The sequence below is a fragment of the Sinohyriopsis cumingii genome, chromosome 4 (genome assembly GCF_028554795.1).
Source record: "Sinohyriopsis cumingii isolate HCF-2022 chromosome 4, ASM2855479v2, whole genome shotgun sequence".
In the NCBI taxonomy this organism is placed as follows: Eukaryota; Metazoa; Mollusca; class Bivalvia; order Unionida; family Unionidae; genus Sinohyriopsis; species Sinohyriopsis cumingii.
This window is the reverse complement of record NC_142964.1, coordinates 32,163,578-32,182,025: the sequence shown is the minus strand read 5'-3', so window position 1 is coordinate 32,182,025 and position 18,448 is coordinate 32,163,578. Positions and strand designations below refer to the sequence as shown.

General features: G+C 34.7%; 1 protein-coding gene across 5 annotated transcripts in view; it reads left to right on the top strand.

Annotated features, from left to right (window-relative positions):
* LOC149800886 (FERM domain-containing protein 5-like) overlaps positions 1-18,448 on the top strand; it is a 209,419-nt gene that overhangs the window by 54,387 nt on the left and 136,584 nt on the right. For all 5 annotated transcript variants that reach the window (XM_089954940.1, XM_089954939.1, XM_089954942.1 and 2 more), the window contains exons 2-3: positions 2,861-2,965; positions 15,562-15,604. In XM_089954940.1, coding sequence (XP_089811066.1) covers positions 2,861-2,965; positions 15,562-15,604 — 148 coding nt within the window. The remainder of the gene's footprint in view (positions 1-2,860; positions 2,966-15,561; positions 15,605-18,448) is intronic.

Genomic DNA, 18,448 nt, shown 5'->3' with positions numbered 1-18,448 from the left:
AGGATAATGTGACTGGGTGGGACATCATGCTACATGTCTGTGGCATGATGCCCCTGTGCTAGACATCACTATAAACTGACACACTGCAGACATCGTAGTGATATGACTGAACACTTGTTAAAGCTGCATAAAAAATCCAAATCACACACACACTTATAAGAAAGTGGATCATTCAAATGTCATTTTAAGTTTCATTTTTGTTTGTATAGTTGCTTAAATTGTTATATTTGTTTACATATAGTAACTTGTGTTGTTCTATTCCATATCTCAGTTCAGATCTCTGTTTGTTCCATTCATTAATTTTATATTGTATTTTATTATTTACTTGATTCGGGCAATACCACCGTGGTTGATCATCCTCTAGATCAGAAGTGGGCAAACTTTCCAGTACAAGTGCCGCATACGCAAATTTACACTTTGTCGCGGGCAGCATAGTTCATTAAGTAAAATAATTAATATTTGAAATAGCAAAAACAAAAGGTTTTTCTAAATGGCATCTAATTAACTTTTAGTTGTTAATATGTTGTTAATATTTAAAAAATTAAACTTAAACTAAAAGAAGCACATTTATTTGATAAACAGAGTAACATAAACAGAGTCAGTGCAAATGATGATTTGTTCCAAGGCCGCATGAAAACCTTTGGCAGGCCGCATGAAAGCCCTTGGTGGGCCGTAGTTTGCCCACCCCTGCTCTAGATAATGATAACCAAACTACCATGTAACAATACAGTTTTTGGTATTCAGTTATAATGTCTCTGCTGTGACATCAAATTCTCACAATGAAAATAAATGTTTTAAGTTTTATTTTTATACATTAAAAGTTATTTATCTCACCTGCTTTTGATGAAACATACCATATATGCTTACTTATGAGTTCAACTGCAAACTGCAAATACCCAGATCTGCTGTTGCTTAATGTGCCAGCAGATCTGGTCTTATGTCACGTGTTTAGGCTCTATATAAACAGTAACACAAGAAAGAGTGAAAACAAGCTTTGAAAAATATAATAATTTATTTCCCTGGATAAATTCTGTAAACATGAAAAAATATGAACTTACAGTTGTAAGAATCAAATCCAAAAATAATCCAAGAAAACATTTTTTGAAGTCCTAACAACAAAATGTTCTTCTAATTTCAAGTTCGAATCCTGACAAAGAATCCAAGATGGAAGATGATGAAATATGGTGAAATCTGTAGTGTTGAATTCTACAGTTCCTTGTAGAAACAAGAATTATCACTCTGGTTTTTGATAACTGAATAAATTTTTATAAAAAACTGTCCTTGTTCCACAATATTACATTAGCACACATATTTTCCAGAAAAATAAAAGAATCCTTTTGAATCCAAGTAATTTGAAATAACTCCAAACAGCACAACATGCAACTTCTAGTGTAAGAAAAAGCCCAGCTGCAGCTGAGAATAATCTTCCAAAATAGAGGTTATATCTTATCCTTAAACGTAAACAAGTGGTCACTTGATCATCTTCTGGAAGGTTATATAAATTATGTACTTGTTCAAGGTCACATACACCCAGTGTGACCCTGATGAAAACCAATCATTTTACTCTAAGAAATAAAAAATAAAAAAAATTGTTTACATTTTCAACCCGAAGTGGACCCATCATGACCATGGCAAGAACCAATCGTTTTAAAGTAAAATAGACCTTTTTTTATGATGGCTGCTACAAATTATGAAACAAGGTCAGGATTTAAATCAACACCTGGTGTTTATAAACTAACAGTCAAGGTCAAACTATTTTCTGAAAAAAGTATCATCTCTAGTGAATAAATTTACATTACAATATCATGTAATGAAAAATAATTTTTTTCTCAAAATTAACAAACAATTAAATTGAAATAAATATATATTAAATCAGATATAATTAAATAAAATATACATAACACTGGGTCTGTGCAGTTTGTTAGTAGTGGTCAGTAGAACAAACAAAATAGTTCCTAATCTGCAGGTGCATTATGCGATGTCAAATCAGGATCTTTGTTGTTTTAAATTTGACTTGTAAGCGAGTACATATGTGTTGTGCAGCGTAAAAGAAAATATTTCAGAAAAGAATTTGAGTGATATGGTCTGTTCTGATTGTTTCTGCGTATGATATTTTAAGCAATAAACACATAGTCTGATTTCAGTTGGGGTATCGGTAGATCATAGTCTGTGCAGTTGGCCACATGCCAGGGGCTGACATTGACCGTAAGCCTGTAGTAATGCATCCACATTTTGTTTCCTGTTGGACCCAGCTATTTTACGCCACAAAAGTTGGATGGAGTTAGTCACAGTGGAATTATGCATATTATAGATGAAAATATAGGCAGAAATAAGAAATGCGACTGAGAGGAAAATATATTTATCATTGTTGTCCAGTGTTACATATAATAGTATGTATTACATGCTTAGACATTATTATTATTATTATTATTATTATTATTATTGATATATTGGGAACTCTGCAGATATGATGGGACCAGATGCAGCATAAATTCAATTCTAAAGTCTGGGACCCTCCGGAATTGGAACATTTTTGGCTGTTTCCGTCAATCAGAAATAAAACTTTATGTAATTTTGCTGCCATTTAGAACAATTCAAAATGGTGGTGGAACGAGACAAATTCACATTCAGACTTTTGTCAGTCTTTTCCATTGCATCATGTTGTGCATTCCATTAATGACGAATTACTAAAACCCATCAAATTTATGTGTATTGCTTCTTACATTTGAGGTTATTTCTTTACTTGACACAAATGGTCAAGTGGAAAAAAGCCCCAATCTTTAGCCCCAGGCATGCATTATGTGTACACAAGGATATACAAGAAATTCAGCTTAAATCTGATGTACTTTTTTTCTTTCAGAAAGAAACACTTGGTCAGACTATACAAGACAAAGTATGTTCCAGTCTTAATCTTGAAGAGAAGGACTATTTCGGGCTCAGATATGTGGATGCAGAGAAACAGAGAGTAAGAGTCCATTGCATACTGTCACTTTCATTGCTTATTTGCAATTAATGCTATTTCATTTTGTTATCAGAAAAAAGTACATAAAGGTGTGGGAAAGTTTATGCCACACCCGTGTCAGCATTGTTGGTCTTAAGTGTTTGCATCAAAGACAAATGCATTCACATTACTTATGTTCTCCCATTATAAGTCTGTCAGCTACTATTGTAAGTTTTACATTAAAAGTATTTTCTGATAATATAAGCCTGTTCACCACAAATCAAAGGAAATTTATATGGCAAGCCAAGAGGGGGTTTATTGTAGGACACATGCAAATACAATGTATTCCACCTCCACACTGATGCTAGTCATTCCAGATTTAGCAGAATCATGCCTATTTTTACCCTCATATCATGCCATTATGACAGTATCTGTTAGATTTCAGTTATCTGGTCAAATATGATTGTTGGCTCAACTGGTGATAGGCCAGAAGAGTTTATGGGATGGCCTTTTGACCAGCATTGGTCTGGCATTTGTTAGCACCTGTTTGTTATCATTACTACTTCTGAGAGGATTGCATACCTGCCATATTCCCAGACATTGTTTGGGATTTATGAGACTCAGAAAGTATGTCTTGAGTTTGGGGGAGGGTGTTCCATGTACATGACCAATAATAGTAATGTCATCCAAATAAGAATTTGCACTCTATTCATATCAGCCTATAGAAAATGATTAGATATTTAAATCTGAAAATTATATAACCTGTCTGTTTTCTTGAAATAGGGTAATACACTTAAGAATACAAATAGTTAGGAGACTTAGCATTGTTAAATATCATCGCCAAACACATAAACATATGTGCAAACACATTAATAATCACAACCACACTGATATTAAATAATATAAAAAAATATACACCAAATTTCTGTCTTTGAAAGTGATGCAAGTGTCATTAGTGTTCATCTTTGCACTTATGGTCCTGTTACAGTGAAACCTGTCTTGAAAAACCACTCCTTCTGCCAAAACTTAATGGTCTCTCGTGACAGGTGGTTTCTTATAACAGGTCATAACACTTTAGAATCCATAAATCTGTACATGGAGAACCTAGTCTCTTACAACAGGTGGTCTCTCAAGACAGGTTTTACTGTATTCACACTTACTTGCCGTAGTCTGAGTGAATCTTGTTCAGAACTGAGTTATAATTGACGACCAGAACATAAGTATTGTCAGAAATTTTCTGATGCAATTGGACCATGAGATATACTGATCCCTAGAGAAAAATAATTGTGCATCATTTTTGGGACTGACCATTTTGTTGGGAGAAGGGTTGTAGAGACATAAAATTTTTCAGTTTAATGGGGGCTTTACCGGTAATACAGCAGTAATAAATGTGTACAGTACAGGTGTTAAAGCTTTATCAGCACAGATAAACATCAGCATCAACATCAGCACAGATCAACTGTACAAACTTGAACATGTGTTTGGTAAGGTCTTTCAATCAGTCTATTTCATGGCCAGAATCATCCTGAAAAGCATGGGTCAATTAACAATTGTTTTTTTTTAAACAAGATTAATATAGCAAATAATAATAAAGAGAACTAATCTGAATTTCCAGTTCAGCGTGTCAGAGATTGTTACTTCCAGGTGGCGCTTCTACTTCAATGTATGTCATACACTCTAGAACAACATATGTTGTTTGCGGTATGTGTAAAAATTAAATACTCTCCCTAGCTACTGTGCTTCACCAAATAGGATTCTGTTTACCAGAAGTTCTGAAATTTATTTTTGCTGGGCTTTACATGATTTGCTGATAGCTTATCATTTCCTGAATCATCTTAAAAAATGAATCACACTCAAACAAATTCTGACCAATGAACTAGTGCTTTGCATTTTATATATGGAGTACAAATAATAATAATAAAAATATGTTGCTGCTGTCCACTAACTTGCTATTAATCTTTTTAATACAGATGGCTTAAGCATCCCCATTCAAGGCAGTGTTTTGTAAGAACTTTTGTTTGTCAACAAGCTTCTAGCATCTCTTTGATTTACCTTTAACTTGAAATGAATAGGGTTGTTTCACCTTGTGAACTTGACCTTAGCAGATAGCACCATGGGGTCCCCACAGCAGTCTTCAAAGGACTTAACACACCACCATAGCAAAGGTGTTTGTTTATACCTGACCTGCTTGCCTTTTAATTACCTCTATGACAATTTGTTGTTTAAACTGCAACAAGGAACTGTTTACCATTTATACATGCTAAATGTTATGTATATATGCTGAAGTTATGGTTTGTGTGAAGACTACTAACGACTGTGTTTCATCAAAACTCAACCATGTCAGGGGGTTTGGGAGTAAAAAAATGTTTCTAGCATAACATGATGTGCATGTATGCATTGCCACAAAACTTTCCAAGCAGCTTCTAAAGGTCTACTTTGTCCTAAATGAAAATACATTCAAAACTTAAATATAAATCCAATTATCATATCTTGAATATATGCTGATAGCTACCATTTGAACAACCTCTGCAATTTACAAAATGAGGATGGACTGAAAAGTTGTCAATGCATCAACCTTTTTTTTCTTCTATTTGCATCTCTCTGTAAGTCCAATAATAGAAATAGCCATGGTTGTCTGAATAGATAGCAGTTTCTATTTTTGCAAAGACGCTTCCAGAGAACAATAATGTATTATTTTCTGGAAAACATTATGCAGACAGATCATCATTTTGTATTGATTCTTCATATCTTGTATTGATAAGGATAAAAATATGAATATAACAATCATTTAACTCATAGAGGACAGAAATCAGGCCAGTAACCACACACACACACACACACACACACACACAGATGTTACTGTTCTTATTAATTATGACATTAGTTTTAGACTTTTTTTTATCAGGATGTATATCAGACTTGTCAACCCTTACGATTTTGCCTGAAGTTTTATGGAAATGATACTTAAAATATAGACTTATGGAATAAGAGCACAAATTAAAGAAATATGGTTACGGTAATATCTGGATACTGACTTGTCCGAGTTTGATTTGGATCCAGGTTTGATATTAGGTTCAGTAGAATTTTGTCAGGGAGTGAGACTTACTGTATCGGAGTACCTCATACACTTTATGCAAAAGTTTCCGCATGATCGAGTGTTTTGTTTTAAATACTTTTTAAGCAAATGGCATCCAACAAGTGACAGGTCAGGATGAAATGACCAAGTGTCACATGCCCCCTACAGTATTATTTCTAACACTGGAGAGGGATGGAGAATTTAAAATTTAGATAGCTCCAAGCCCCAGTCAGCAGTGCCGACAGTCTATTATGCACTTTCCTTGAACTTCCGGAACAACCTTCCATGCTTCCTTCTGATACTACACCTTCACCCAACTGCTTACGTCACGATAGACCTCCCATGTTGTCTCAATGTGTCTTCCTTCTCCCCAGTTCTCAGGTGTCGCCTCTCGCTCCCACCTGGAAAGCTTCCTGAGAAATTAGAAGAGATGTATATTCTAATCTCCTTGCTCTAATCTTAGGAGAATCAACCACACTCTCGCAGACCTTTCATCAGAATAATGGCTAATAAATTATCAGGTCAACTCACACACATTCGCATCTAAATATTCCATACACGCTTGGTTCTACACTGATTGTGCTATAACAATAACAATATTATCAATGACTTCTGATACATATATACATATCCCTAATTGTTAACTTGTATATAGTAAACTCTCTTCATCAATAACCATATATATATATATATATATATATATATATATATATATATATATATATATATATATGTAAAGCAGTCCAAGTTTTAGTTCTGTTCACTAATAAAATCAGTCATGCATTATGATGCAGCGTAGTAAATTACACAATCCAGCAATCTACATACGTTAATCTTGCATGTCAATAATTCACTAAACATTGAAGATTACGTTTCTAATAAATAAGAAGGTCCATAATAATGCATCAATCCTACAACAACTAGTTATAAAAGTGTGACAAATTTGGGCGAAGATAAGTTACCTCAAAAAGCCTTTGTTCACAATCCAACTTAGAATTTCGCTTAAATCCCTTTGACACTTTTTTAACAAGTGCACAACTTCAGCACTCGGAGCGCAGTCTAGTGTCTCCCAACTTCCTCTTGATCTGCTCTTACCAATGTCCAAACATGCACTAACGGAAAAATGGACTTAGTCCGAACAAATTGCCTATTGAGACTCCACCCTAGATTTGAATCTCTTGGTTCTGATTGACTACAGTCAGGTCTATTTGAAAACTGCCCTCAGTTTATTTCTCACTTACCGGACATGCTGAATTTCCGGTCGGGACATTGCTGACTAAGTGCAAAGCAAACAAAGACCTCCCGACATGGAATTCCTTTTGAAAAAAGCTGCAAGCAGGCCGTTGCATAACAGTTACACAACTGACAGGCAGTTTCTTTGTCCAGAATCAGGTCTATATATGAAACCTTACAAAATACGTATTGACATATTCAGGTGCTCTCACTACAAAGTAACTATAAGAAAGTAGGTGTATACATGAACCTGAACATATGCAAATTTTACCCCCCAACATAACACCAAGAAACGAGTTTTAATAGTACAGATGAATAAGAGAGAATATTCAGATTCTTGTGGACAAAAGCAGGAAGAGAAACAATTACATTTAGTGGACATCATGTTGTGGGAAAAATGATAGCCGTCACCATGGCCAATGTGAAATTTAATTTGTTTAAGAATTGCATCATGTTGATCAAGAAGCCATTGTGCTCTTTAGGGTTTGGAATTGCAGTTAGTCTTGAATCACATTTCTGGACCTTTAATTTAAATAAGTGTTTGCCTGCATGACAACAGTGATACATGCTATTTTCTTGCACCTTATGGAAAACTGATCCAACTTATCGGAAATAATACTGTGAAGGTCTTGTTAGGGTTGGAGGGTCTGATGTAGGTAAATTCAGCATATCATAAAGTTTGAGCGTTTAGCTAGGTTGTGTAGAGATGCTTCTAAGGCACATATTCAAATTTTGTATGGATTCGTGCACTTGGAAAGCTGTGATGCGCTAGAACTCCAGCAAAATAATTTCAAGTTGTGCATAAGAAAATGTGCTTTGCACAGTATACAACTTTGTTTAGCCGTTCACCCATAAAGTGCTTGTAGATATTGTAAAAATATTTGAACTGCTTGTCGTGACGTGTATTTCGTAGTAACTGTTGACATATCTGGTTTCTTCGGCTTAACATGAATGGTTGTTTTTCTAAATTTGATTGGCACATTCAGCCCCATAACAAGCATTGTGTCGAAGTTTGAACCTGGCATAAAGGAGGTTTTACAAGTGCGTGTTTATAATATGGGCTATCGAGAAGATGCAAAATGGTGGATTCCCAGCATTGTTCATCAGTAAATGACGATTTAGCTCGGCAAATGCTGGCTGATCATAGTAATGAGGGCAATTTATTTTTAAAGTCAGGAAGTTTATCAGATTATATGAGTTGGAAAAGTATTAAAGGAGATGCCAGTGAGTGACTTTGAACCATAAAAAGGGCATTAAATTCGAATCCGATGTATATGTTGTTGGATGGAACAAAACAGATGGCATGACAGTCAACCCCTCATTTCAGCGGTATTTCAAGATTGAGTATAGAAAATGCAGACAAGCCAAATTAAAACACAGACAATTTAAAAGTAGTGTGCACTGTTCGTTTCTTTTCTAGTCACAATTTAGCCCAGCAGGATCACGTGCTATGAAACTAATAGCCCTAATATAAATCTAATTAAAAAAATCTAAAAATGAAATTAAAAAGTAAAGCTATTTGATTAAAATACCTCTGTTTGAACATGCAGACTATGGCATTAATGGACTGAAGATCCTAATTCAGCATTACGGAATAGTAAATCTATCTTTGTAGTCTGTAGAGTGCTAATTCAAGAAAGTTAGACTTTCGCAGAGCTTATGTTAGTAAAAAGTCTGTGTGAGCTGTGAAAGGGAGTTCTCAGTACAGAGCAATATTCAAACACAGATATGAAACTGATTAAGCTGATAAACAATGAACAGATTAATACATATCAAACTAAAGGCAACATCTTTTAAAGATTTTGATTTAAATTAGGCTCTTAAGTGGATAAGGAAAATGGGAGATGGATATGGAAGTGTTATGTAAATAATGAAGTATGTCCATTTCTCCTCCCTCTCAATTTTGTTCTACTTCCTGCTTATTTTAGGGACCGCGGGGGGGGGGGGGGAATCCCCCCTTATGATAAAATCCATTTAGCATCTCTGCTTGTGTTCTTACTGCTTAAGCCTGCGTGGTAAAATGGACAACTGTTAAGTTATGTAAGACAGGTGAGTGATATTAGCCTCACTTGAGGCTCTTGTTTAATATTTAAAGCAGAATGTGCATAACAGAAAGTCAGTAGATTATTCTGTTAATCAGTAAAAAATGATGGTTGACAAAAAAATTGATGCATTTAATTTCATGAGGAAAACTGATCTATTTCATTCGTGTTTCGTCCACATATTCTTGAAATTCAAAGTTAAGGATTTGGAAGAATGGATATACCATTTATTTTTTCATTGGACCTCCATTGTGCAGTCTGTAAAGTTGGTTAGAAGCTAATGTGAAGACTAAGTAATGGTATAGCAGACACCTGTAAAAAAAATGTGTTATGCATTCCAGATGGTCTTGGCTGCCTGGATTCTGGAAAGCTTATCTCTGTTTAATCCAGGCACGTGCAGCCAGTAACATTTTTATCTTAAATAGACAATTCTGAAAATTGACTTAGGTGACCTTGAAAAATGGAGAAAAATGCAGAGAAAATTATTATTATTATTAGAGACTTGTCTGTCATCTTCGCTAACTTGGCAGTGGTGTTGGGGAAGAACATTTTCTGCAAGTACTTAAAATAAGCTGAGGTAAATTTTATAAATGTTGTCATGGCATTGAAGCGTCTTGTACTTTGTACTAATTTTAACAGTTATTGCCCATCAGTAATAGCTGAGAATTTAGGCTCCGTGGTAAAATATATGGATGTGGTCATCAAATTTTTTATGCCATTGCTGCTCCTTTTGAATTGAAATTGATGTATGCGTTGTACATGCACATTATATTGGATGAAGTGTGTTGTTGCTGATGTAATCATTATCAGCAACAAATGTTGATTAATGCAGTCTGCTAAACAAACTTCTTGCACCATTGGGAGCCCTAAGATACACACTGCACCATGCTGTTTCTATGACAACTGAGAAAACAATATCCAGATGTCAATATGATGACTAGAAAACACAATTTTGAGATAGGCTCAAAATAATAGAATGTTGCGCAATTTGAGATTGGTAACAATGCAGACCATGAAAAAATCCTCTCCGCATCTTAGACTAGTCATTATGTTAATGCAGTAGTGTTATTCTTGCATAACCAGACTAAATAGTTATTGATTTTAAAAAGATCACTACAATTGCCTGAAGGCTATTGGATTAGGATGCCAAATACACTTGGAAATTCATACTACCTTTTTTTAAAAGAAGAACAAATTCATATATTTGATAACTTTGTAGCATAAGAAAATTTCAGCATTACAAATATGACAAAATTAAGTGTTTGTAAAACAAATATTACAGGGTTCCCTTTGCTTTTTTCCCCAACCACCCCCAAAATCTTTAGCCCTAAGATCAAGTCCAAGGGGTTAGAATATATTTAAGGGCCAGTTTTAATTGCAAATGTAAATTTATCTGTGCCCAGTTTGTGGAGATTAGACCACTAAAACATTTTCCGTATACACCAGTGTTAACATTTCAGGATGCACAAGATCATCAAGATGATGGAAGTAAGCGCAGATTTTCTGAATAATCAAAATGATGTGCTTCATGACATTGTCCTGAGATAAATGTCCGTAAAGTGGGATACTCATTACCGTTACCATAATAATCAGTTTGCAGCAGGAAGCCACAAGATAATTTTAGCCTGCTGCAAAAAAGTCGGAATAGTGTACATGCAAAGACAGAATCAATGCAGAAGTAGAAAGCATTGATTCAAGCCCTAGAAAATTAGAAAAGAAAAACACCACACTGATATTATAGCTATTGGCCCAATCTCTGTCAGTATTAAGTACAGTATCCATTATTTCCACACTTTGATATTAGTACCCTGCTCAATTAATAGTTAGTGGTCTGATTCCTATTCTAAAAATGAAAATTTAATGATCAGCAGTCGTTAATAAAATTTCCTTAGTGATATCTGTGCATAAGCATTTGTGTCCTGCAGTCTTCATTTGCTAGAAATTTTTAAATTTGTGCAGTTTTTGACCGGCTTTGTAGTTGTCACATTAAAGTCTACTTGCAAAATGACACAATTTGCTTTAGAAATATAAACCCTGTTCCTGATATGAGTACATATAGTTGGTTATGTCATGTGTTAGTTAAAGGGCTAGTAAGCAGAGGATGTCAGCAAAGATAGATAATATGTGTCTGTGTGTGTTTTTGATTTTAACATAGCTTTAACAATATTTCAGTCATATCACTACGATGTATGCAGTGTGGCAGTTCAGTGTGATGTCTGGCACTGGGGCATCATGCTGCAGACGTGTAGCAAGATGTCCCACCCAGTCACATTATCCTGACACCTGATAATATGTGATCTTGACATTGATCAAAGGACAGTATTAAATATTGGAAATAGTGGTATGATTTTGACAAATATTCCATGCTATTTACATACTGTTCTTTCAGTCAGCAAATTTCAACGTGTATACGTGGTTTACATTAGCGTCTTTTGTAACACTTGTGTAATGTGCTGTTAAGAAAGAGAGGGAGAGCACTTTTCAAGCCCATCACTCCCATCTCTCAAGGAGTCAAAATACCACTACATTTGCAAAAGTATTCAGCTTTTTCAGCATAAAGAATAACTAGTGTGTAAGTTATTTATCAGATGAGCAGTTGTTTTCTAATATCAAGCAGCACTGAGGATATCTGGGATGCTGATCCACCCATAATGGCATGGTTACAATAGAGTAAACTTTGTATTAAAAAAAACATGAAAATTTCCATGAAATTCTGTTAAAATTACAAAATAGATTGTGCCATCTGACACCCAAGTTTTGTGTTTTGACCACATACCTATTGATTACTCTTTCTTGTTGTCACGACTTCTGGGTATATCCACCTGCTTTCCATAAACATTTTGAAATGCAATTTTGAAAGTTAAAATTCAGTGCAGATATATGATATTTTCAAAAATCTTGTCAATTTGTTTGTTTCAAACGGTATGCAGGGCCCTGCATGGCAGAGTGGTCTACGGTACTTGCCTTTACAGATCACTCACACATCACACCTCTGTCCAAATGTGCTTGAGTCTCAACTCAACCAGTGTGGGCATGTAAAAAGGTTCACCAGTAGCTATCCATGGGTTGGTGGTTCTTCCCAGGATCTTCCTCCACCATATATTTTGGCCACCATGTAGCCTATCATGTGCTGAAAGATGGCATTAAACCCCATGAAACCAAACCAAATCAGAGTATACATGACAAAACATTTTACAAAAACTAAATTACATTCATGTGTACAAGCTCAAGTAGTAAGGCTATATCAGTATTCCAATATGGAATAGACAAAAATCTTCTTGTGTCTGTGTTGTAGGTAAAGGATGAATAGATTTTCATATAAAACATCAAGTTTTCATCCAGTCACAAATAAAGTGACTTATGATATTTACTTGTATGTACAGATGGACTATTCCTGATAGTTAATGGGCTGTCAGCAGTTATATCCCTTTTATCTTGAATGCATTGGAAGGGAAGTTATTGTTGTTGTTGTTGTTGTTGTTGTAGGGTGTAACACCATTTACAGCACAAGATAGGCTATACATGGCAGCCAGTATTAATGGTGGAAGAAGAACCTGAGAAAACCCCGGAATGAGCCACTGCCCACAAGAAGCTACTGGCAAGCTTTCTCACATATCCACATTGGCTGAACCCAAGACTCGAACCCACACAAACAGAGGTGAGATGGCAATGATCCATAATGGTGAGTGCTTTAGACTACTAGGCCACTCAGAGCCCCTGGAAGGGAAGTACTTTCTGTTGTCCCCCTCATATCTTGAATGCATTGGAAGGGAAGTACTTTCTGTTGTTCCCCTTTTATCTTGAATTCATTGGAAGGGAAGTACTTTCTGTTGTCCCCCTCGTATCTTTAATGCATTGGAAGGGAAGTACTTTCTGTTTAGGGATCCGATGATCACTAATTAATTTCCATAGACATCAGCGTAAACATTTGATGATCTGTTTGGTGCACTAGATGACCCATTACACAAGTGATGTACTTTTGATGAAAGTACATGCTTTCTGAATAATCAAATGTATGTGCTTAGCATTTTGTTTTGGATAAATGTCCTACAGCAGGGTACCAATATAAATACCTTTTAATCATCAGTTTTACATATAGTAGACACAAGATGATATTAGCCTGATGCAAAAGAATTTTGAAATTGTGTATTTGCACAGACAGAATCATTGTAGAAGTTGAAAGGACTAATAATATTCTCAGAAAATTAAAATAGACAAATTCCATTCTGATATTTCAGCTAATCTCCTAATCTCCCAGTATTAAGTATTGTATCCAATCTTATCCCACTACAAGAGTGGTACCCTACGTGCTTTGATGCATATGTGGATAACTGTTGCGAATCTTGGATAGTTTCCATGTTAAAACCCAGTGGCTTAGTCTCTTGGGGAGGGGATGGACCCAGGAACCAATGTCAGTTGCATTTATGAAATTGACTTTCAAACCCATTAAGTGTATATATGGTTTTAGAGTGGGGATATCAGTAGTGTCCATGCTAGTACATTGGACCTAGTCCCTGGGTATTGGGGTGTGGAGGGAAAGAACCTGGAGTCTCAGTATGATGTGTTGGCACTTGGGTTATTGATCACTATACCATTTGTTAAATTAATAATTAAAATGTACTTTCATGTACCCATAGGAATAGCATGAACCCAAGCAAGATTTGTCTCCCTTTATTGATGTAAGAGTTATGTCACATTTTACACAGAAAGACAGACAGATGACTGTTTTACAATATCCCCAACTTTCTTAGATATCAACACAAATTTACAAGAATTTTGTAGAAGTGGAGAAAGCACTTATTAGGCATGTGCCTGATCACCATAATTTATATTCCATTTCATTGAACCTTTTTATTCCTTAAGGGAATCACCAAGATGATGCATAGGGTATGTGTTTTGTCAGCATGCAAATCCAAGGTGATGGTCAATATTCCATTAATATGATTGGATTAAATGTCAGGTTGACAATGTTGTGATCAATCATTTTTCTAAAATCTATACTTGAACTTTTCCAAGATATGTTTATAAAAATGAGGCTGAATTCTAGACATTAGTTTGAAGTACTGGACAAATCGCATTTTTTTTGGTGATATCCGGGCTAGTCTTAACCATAGACTCTACAGTGTTTCTCTCCTTTAAAGTTTTACTTGTCTGAAAAGTATGCATACATTAGAATAATCTGCTTTATCAGTAATATTGCTTGAGACAGTTTTGATCAATAGCAGCTACTAAAGTAGGAGAAATATGCAAAATTAAAATGGATCTAGAATCCCACAGCTGATCCAGTTTGTATGGCAAAGTAGAAGTACATGAAATATATTAACTGGTTTTAAGATTCACACTTTTTTTTTATTTAAGCTACATTGGCTTGACAAATGTGAAAATATTATTTTGGAAATTTTCTTAAATTTTGACGTTAATTCAGATATTTTGCCTCCATATTTTTTCATAAGATCCTGGGCCATTTACTTGCCCAGCAAAACTGGTAAACTTGTTAAGGGCCATCAAACGATATTACTAACCCTGCCAGGTAATATTACTAACCTTGCCACATATCTTTATTTGTTTACTTTCGTGTACCTTTGTATTATTACTAATTATTGAATCAATCATTTCACTATGTCCCAGCATAACAGAGGTAAAGATGCATATAGTGTTACCCATTCCCATCCATTTGTATGTCCTTCACACTCAAATTTTTTTTTTTCTTAGTCATTTTAGGCTCACATGCACACATTTGTAGTCTCAGTATTGTAAAGGTTTATAAATGTACGGGGAATTGTATAAACACAAATGAATTTAAATATTTCAAACCATTATGAACCATATGTACAAAAGTATAACTTTCCTTTCTTCATGAAGGGGCCCGAGTGGCCGAGTGGTCTAAAGCACTTTCCGTTACGGATCACTGTTATCTCACCTCTGTTTGCATGGGTTGGAGTCTCGGATTCGGCCAGTGTGGGTATGTGAGAAAGCTTGCCAGTAGCTTCTCTTGGGTCGGTGGTTCTTTCTGGGGTTTTCCCAGGTTCTTCCTCCACCATTAATACTGACCGCCATGTATAGCCTATCGTGTGCTGAAAAATGGTGTTAAACCATACAACAACAACAAATCCTTTCTTCATGAAATCCCTAGAATAGATCCTGTTTACCTGGCAATTCACTCTCTCTCTCTCTCTCTCTCTCTCTCTCTATATATATATATATATATATATATATATATATATATATATATACACACATACATACATGCTCTTTCCTTTATTTTTCAGCACTGGCTAGAACCACTGAAGTCAGTTTACAAGCAGATGAAAGGTATGGTATATAATCTGTCTATGCATGCAAATCATCAGCAGATAGAGAAAAAAAATGCATTTGTGCCGTCTGTCCATCAGTCAGTCTCTCCTGTCCAAAACAAAGTATTCTGCCTGTGATATTTCAGAATAAAGAACAATTTGCTAGAATTTTGGACCATCTCATGGAAACATATTTCAGGTTAAATTTCTCACAGAACAAAACATTTTTTATCTTAAGAGTTCCTGGTAATACTCATATTTGTTTTGCTTGGTGCAAAAACAAAACTGTACCTTGTAAGTGTTTTCATAATAAAATGCATTTAAAGGAAATGTGTTGATGGATGCTGATAAGGCACATTTCTGTCCATGTTGTTAGCATATTTGACAAAAGAAATTTGTTTTACACCTTCGCTAAAAAACACTCAGAGGTCTTGCAGCATTTTATAAAATTTCTAAGATTTTGTGATATCCTTGGGTGGGTACTTAAAGAATATCACAGGTACAAGTTGGGCTGTAACATTTACAAAATGAATATTCCATGTAAAGATAAAAAAGATGACCTTTTGCATGAAATTTATTTTTGAATTCTGGTCACATCAAAAATAGCAGACAAGAACAAAGCAAAATCTCATCTTCTCTCAACAACCTCATGTTTGGAGTTTTTACCTTAAGATATAACGAAGCACCCTCATTATTATTTAATAATGAGGAGAGGCTACGTATGAAAAATAAGTGCCTCCAGTTTCCCTTTTCTGTCTTCACGTTATCTTACTACCTTTTTCTTCTCTCCTTCATTTTCTCTTCTGTATGAAATTACAAATTACTGCTAGAACATGTTGGTACATTTAATTGAAAGTATTTATGAATAAGAGAGGGTCTCGAGGAGGATTAGTTTGTAAAGTAATTGGGTTATCCTCTGAAATAAAGTCATTATTATTATTATTATTATTGTAATAATTATTATTGTAATAATTATTATTTTTATTACAGTAAAACATGAAACCACCCCATCTGCCCCAAAAAGTGGTCTCATAATAGGTTTGTGCTAGATTGTCATTTTTCAAGATCAAAATACAGAAAGTTGAAGAAGAGAATAGTATCCACAACTGTTATGCATTTTTTTGTTATTTATAGTTCTTGTCAAAATACTACAATCATTTAATCTCAAAGTAATTTTTTATAGCAGTAAAGATCTACAGCTATCATAAAACATTTACAGTTATATTAAAGATAAAGAGTACATGTAGGTTAGCATATGAATTTCAAAACTGATAAGTTACTGTTTATTTAACCTGACCTTAAGTTAACCTGGCATGTCCATAAATTTTAAACTAATTTCAAAATGTAGCTTAAGAACTGCCAAGTTAGCTGTGATGACTTACTCATCCTGTGTGGCTTTAATCAGATTCTTGTTAAATATGGAATAAATATTTACCACTGAATTAAATCAAAAGACAGAACTAATCGAAACGCTTAATTTGCTGATGACGTAAAAGAGATTCTCTCAATAATAAGGGGCTTAAAAGGCTTACACCAAAGTGAACAGATCACTACTTCGTGTTCATTTTAATAACAATAGCTTTAGAAAACCAACAAACAACACATACCTTTTAAAATTTAAAATGACATTGAATCTGGAAAACAATAATTACTTGTTAGAGACAAGGACAAAGACCTCATTCACTCGAGGCATTACCAATTGACTCCAAAGACAAATGACATTCTTGACCACTACATTGAACTCTTTTCAGAAGATGCAAACCTTTGAATTAAATATGTACATGTGTGACTGCTCCTTTTAAAGAAGCAAGCATAATGTTGAATTACAGGAAACTGGCAATATAGCAGCAATAAGTGACGTGCTTTACAGGCTGTGATGGCTATCTCCATCACATGTAGACTCAGCTTTTATTTTTTTATAGCATAAACACTATAATAAACATATATGCTGACAATTATTAATAATAATCTTAATAATAAGACTTAAAATGGCGCCTTTGGCATAATTTCTAACTGACTGATGGGACTTTGCCATTTAAAGAATAATTCTGTAACTTCCCATTGGTTGCACTAGGTCATGTGAGTAGGCCCAGTTTGACGCAAAATGAGTTGTGTTTGCTGTCATATAGGCCCTCTTGCAAGATATGGAGAAAATTAAGCATTTAGATTCCAACTTTTGGAGTCGTTCACTTATTGTGTTCCTGTTTTAAGTCTGCAGACATGTTGTATGTTATACTTGGATATTATTTGAGAGGAAAAACATTTGTTTCATCTGTTCATTGGAAATAGAAAGTGCTCATTATTTTGACTATATTATTATTCTGGAACTGTTATAAATTAGTTGAAGGAATTCTGGACAATGCCATCTTGACAATGTCATGGTTCTTGCAGGATCACTACATTTCCGGTATTGAAATTTATAAGGAACTATAATAAACCTTAATAAGGACTGATTTTGGATACACTTCATAATACTAAGTTCCTCTCACATTTTTCATTTATAACTTTGTTAATTAAATGGTTAAGTTTTATAAAACTTGTTGGTTTTGCTTCTTCTCTGGTTTTTAAGTTTGTGACCAGTGTCTTGGCTTCAGAAGATTATGTAAAGGCCATTGGTATTTATCTCTGATTTTGCAATGCCGTCATGCATAGCAGTGTTGTTTTAAAACAGTCTACAGACACCCGTAAGCAGTTGTGGGAGGCAGTATTCAATGTTTTCAATTGTTTAAATAAATGTCATCTGTGGTCATATATTTTTGTGTAACAGTCATTCATAGTTGTCTCAGAATGCATTTTTTGCCAGAAAATTGGTTGTTGGTTATCTTTTGCATGTGGTCAGTGACATTGCATTTATATAATAAAA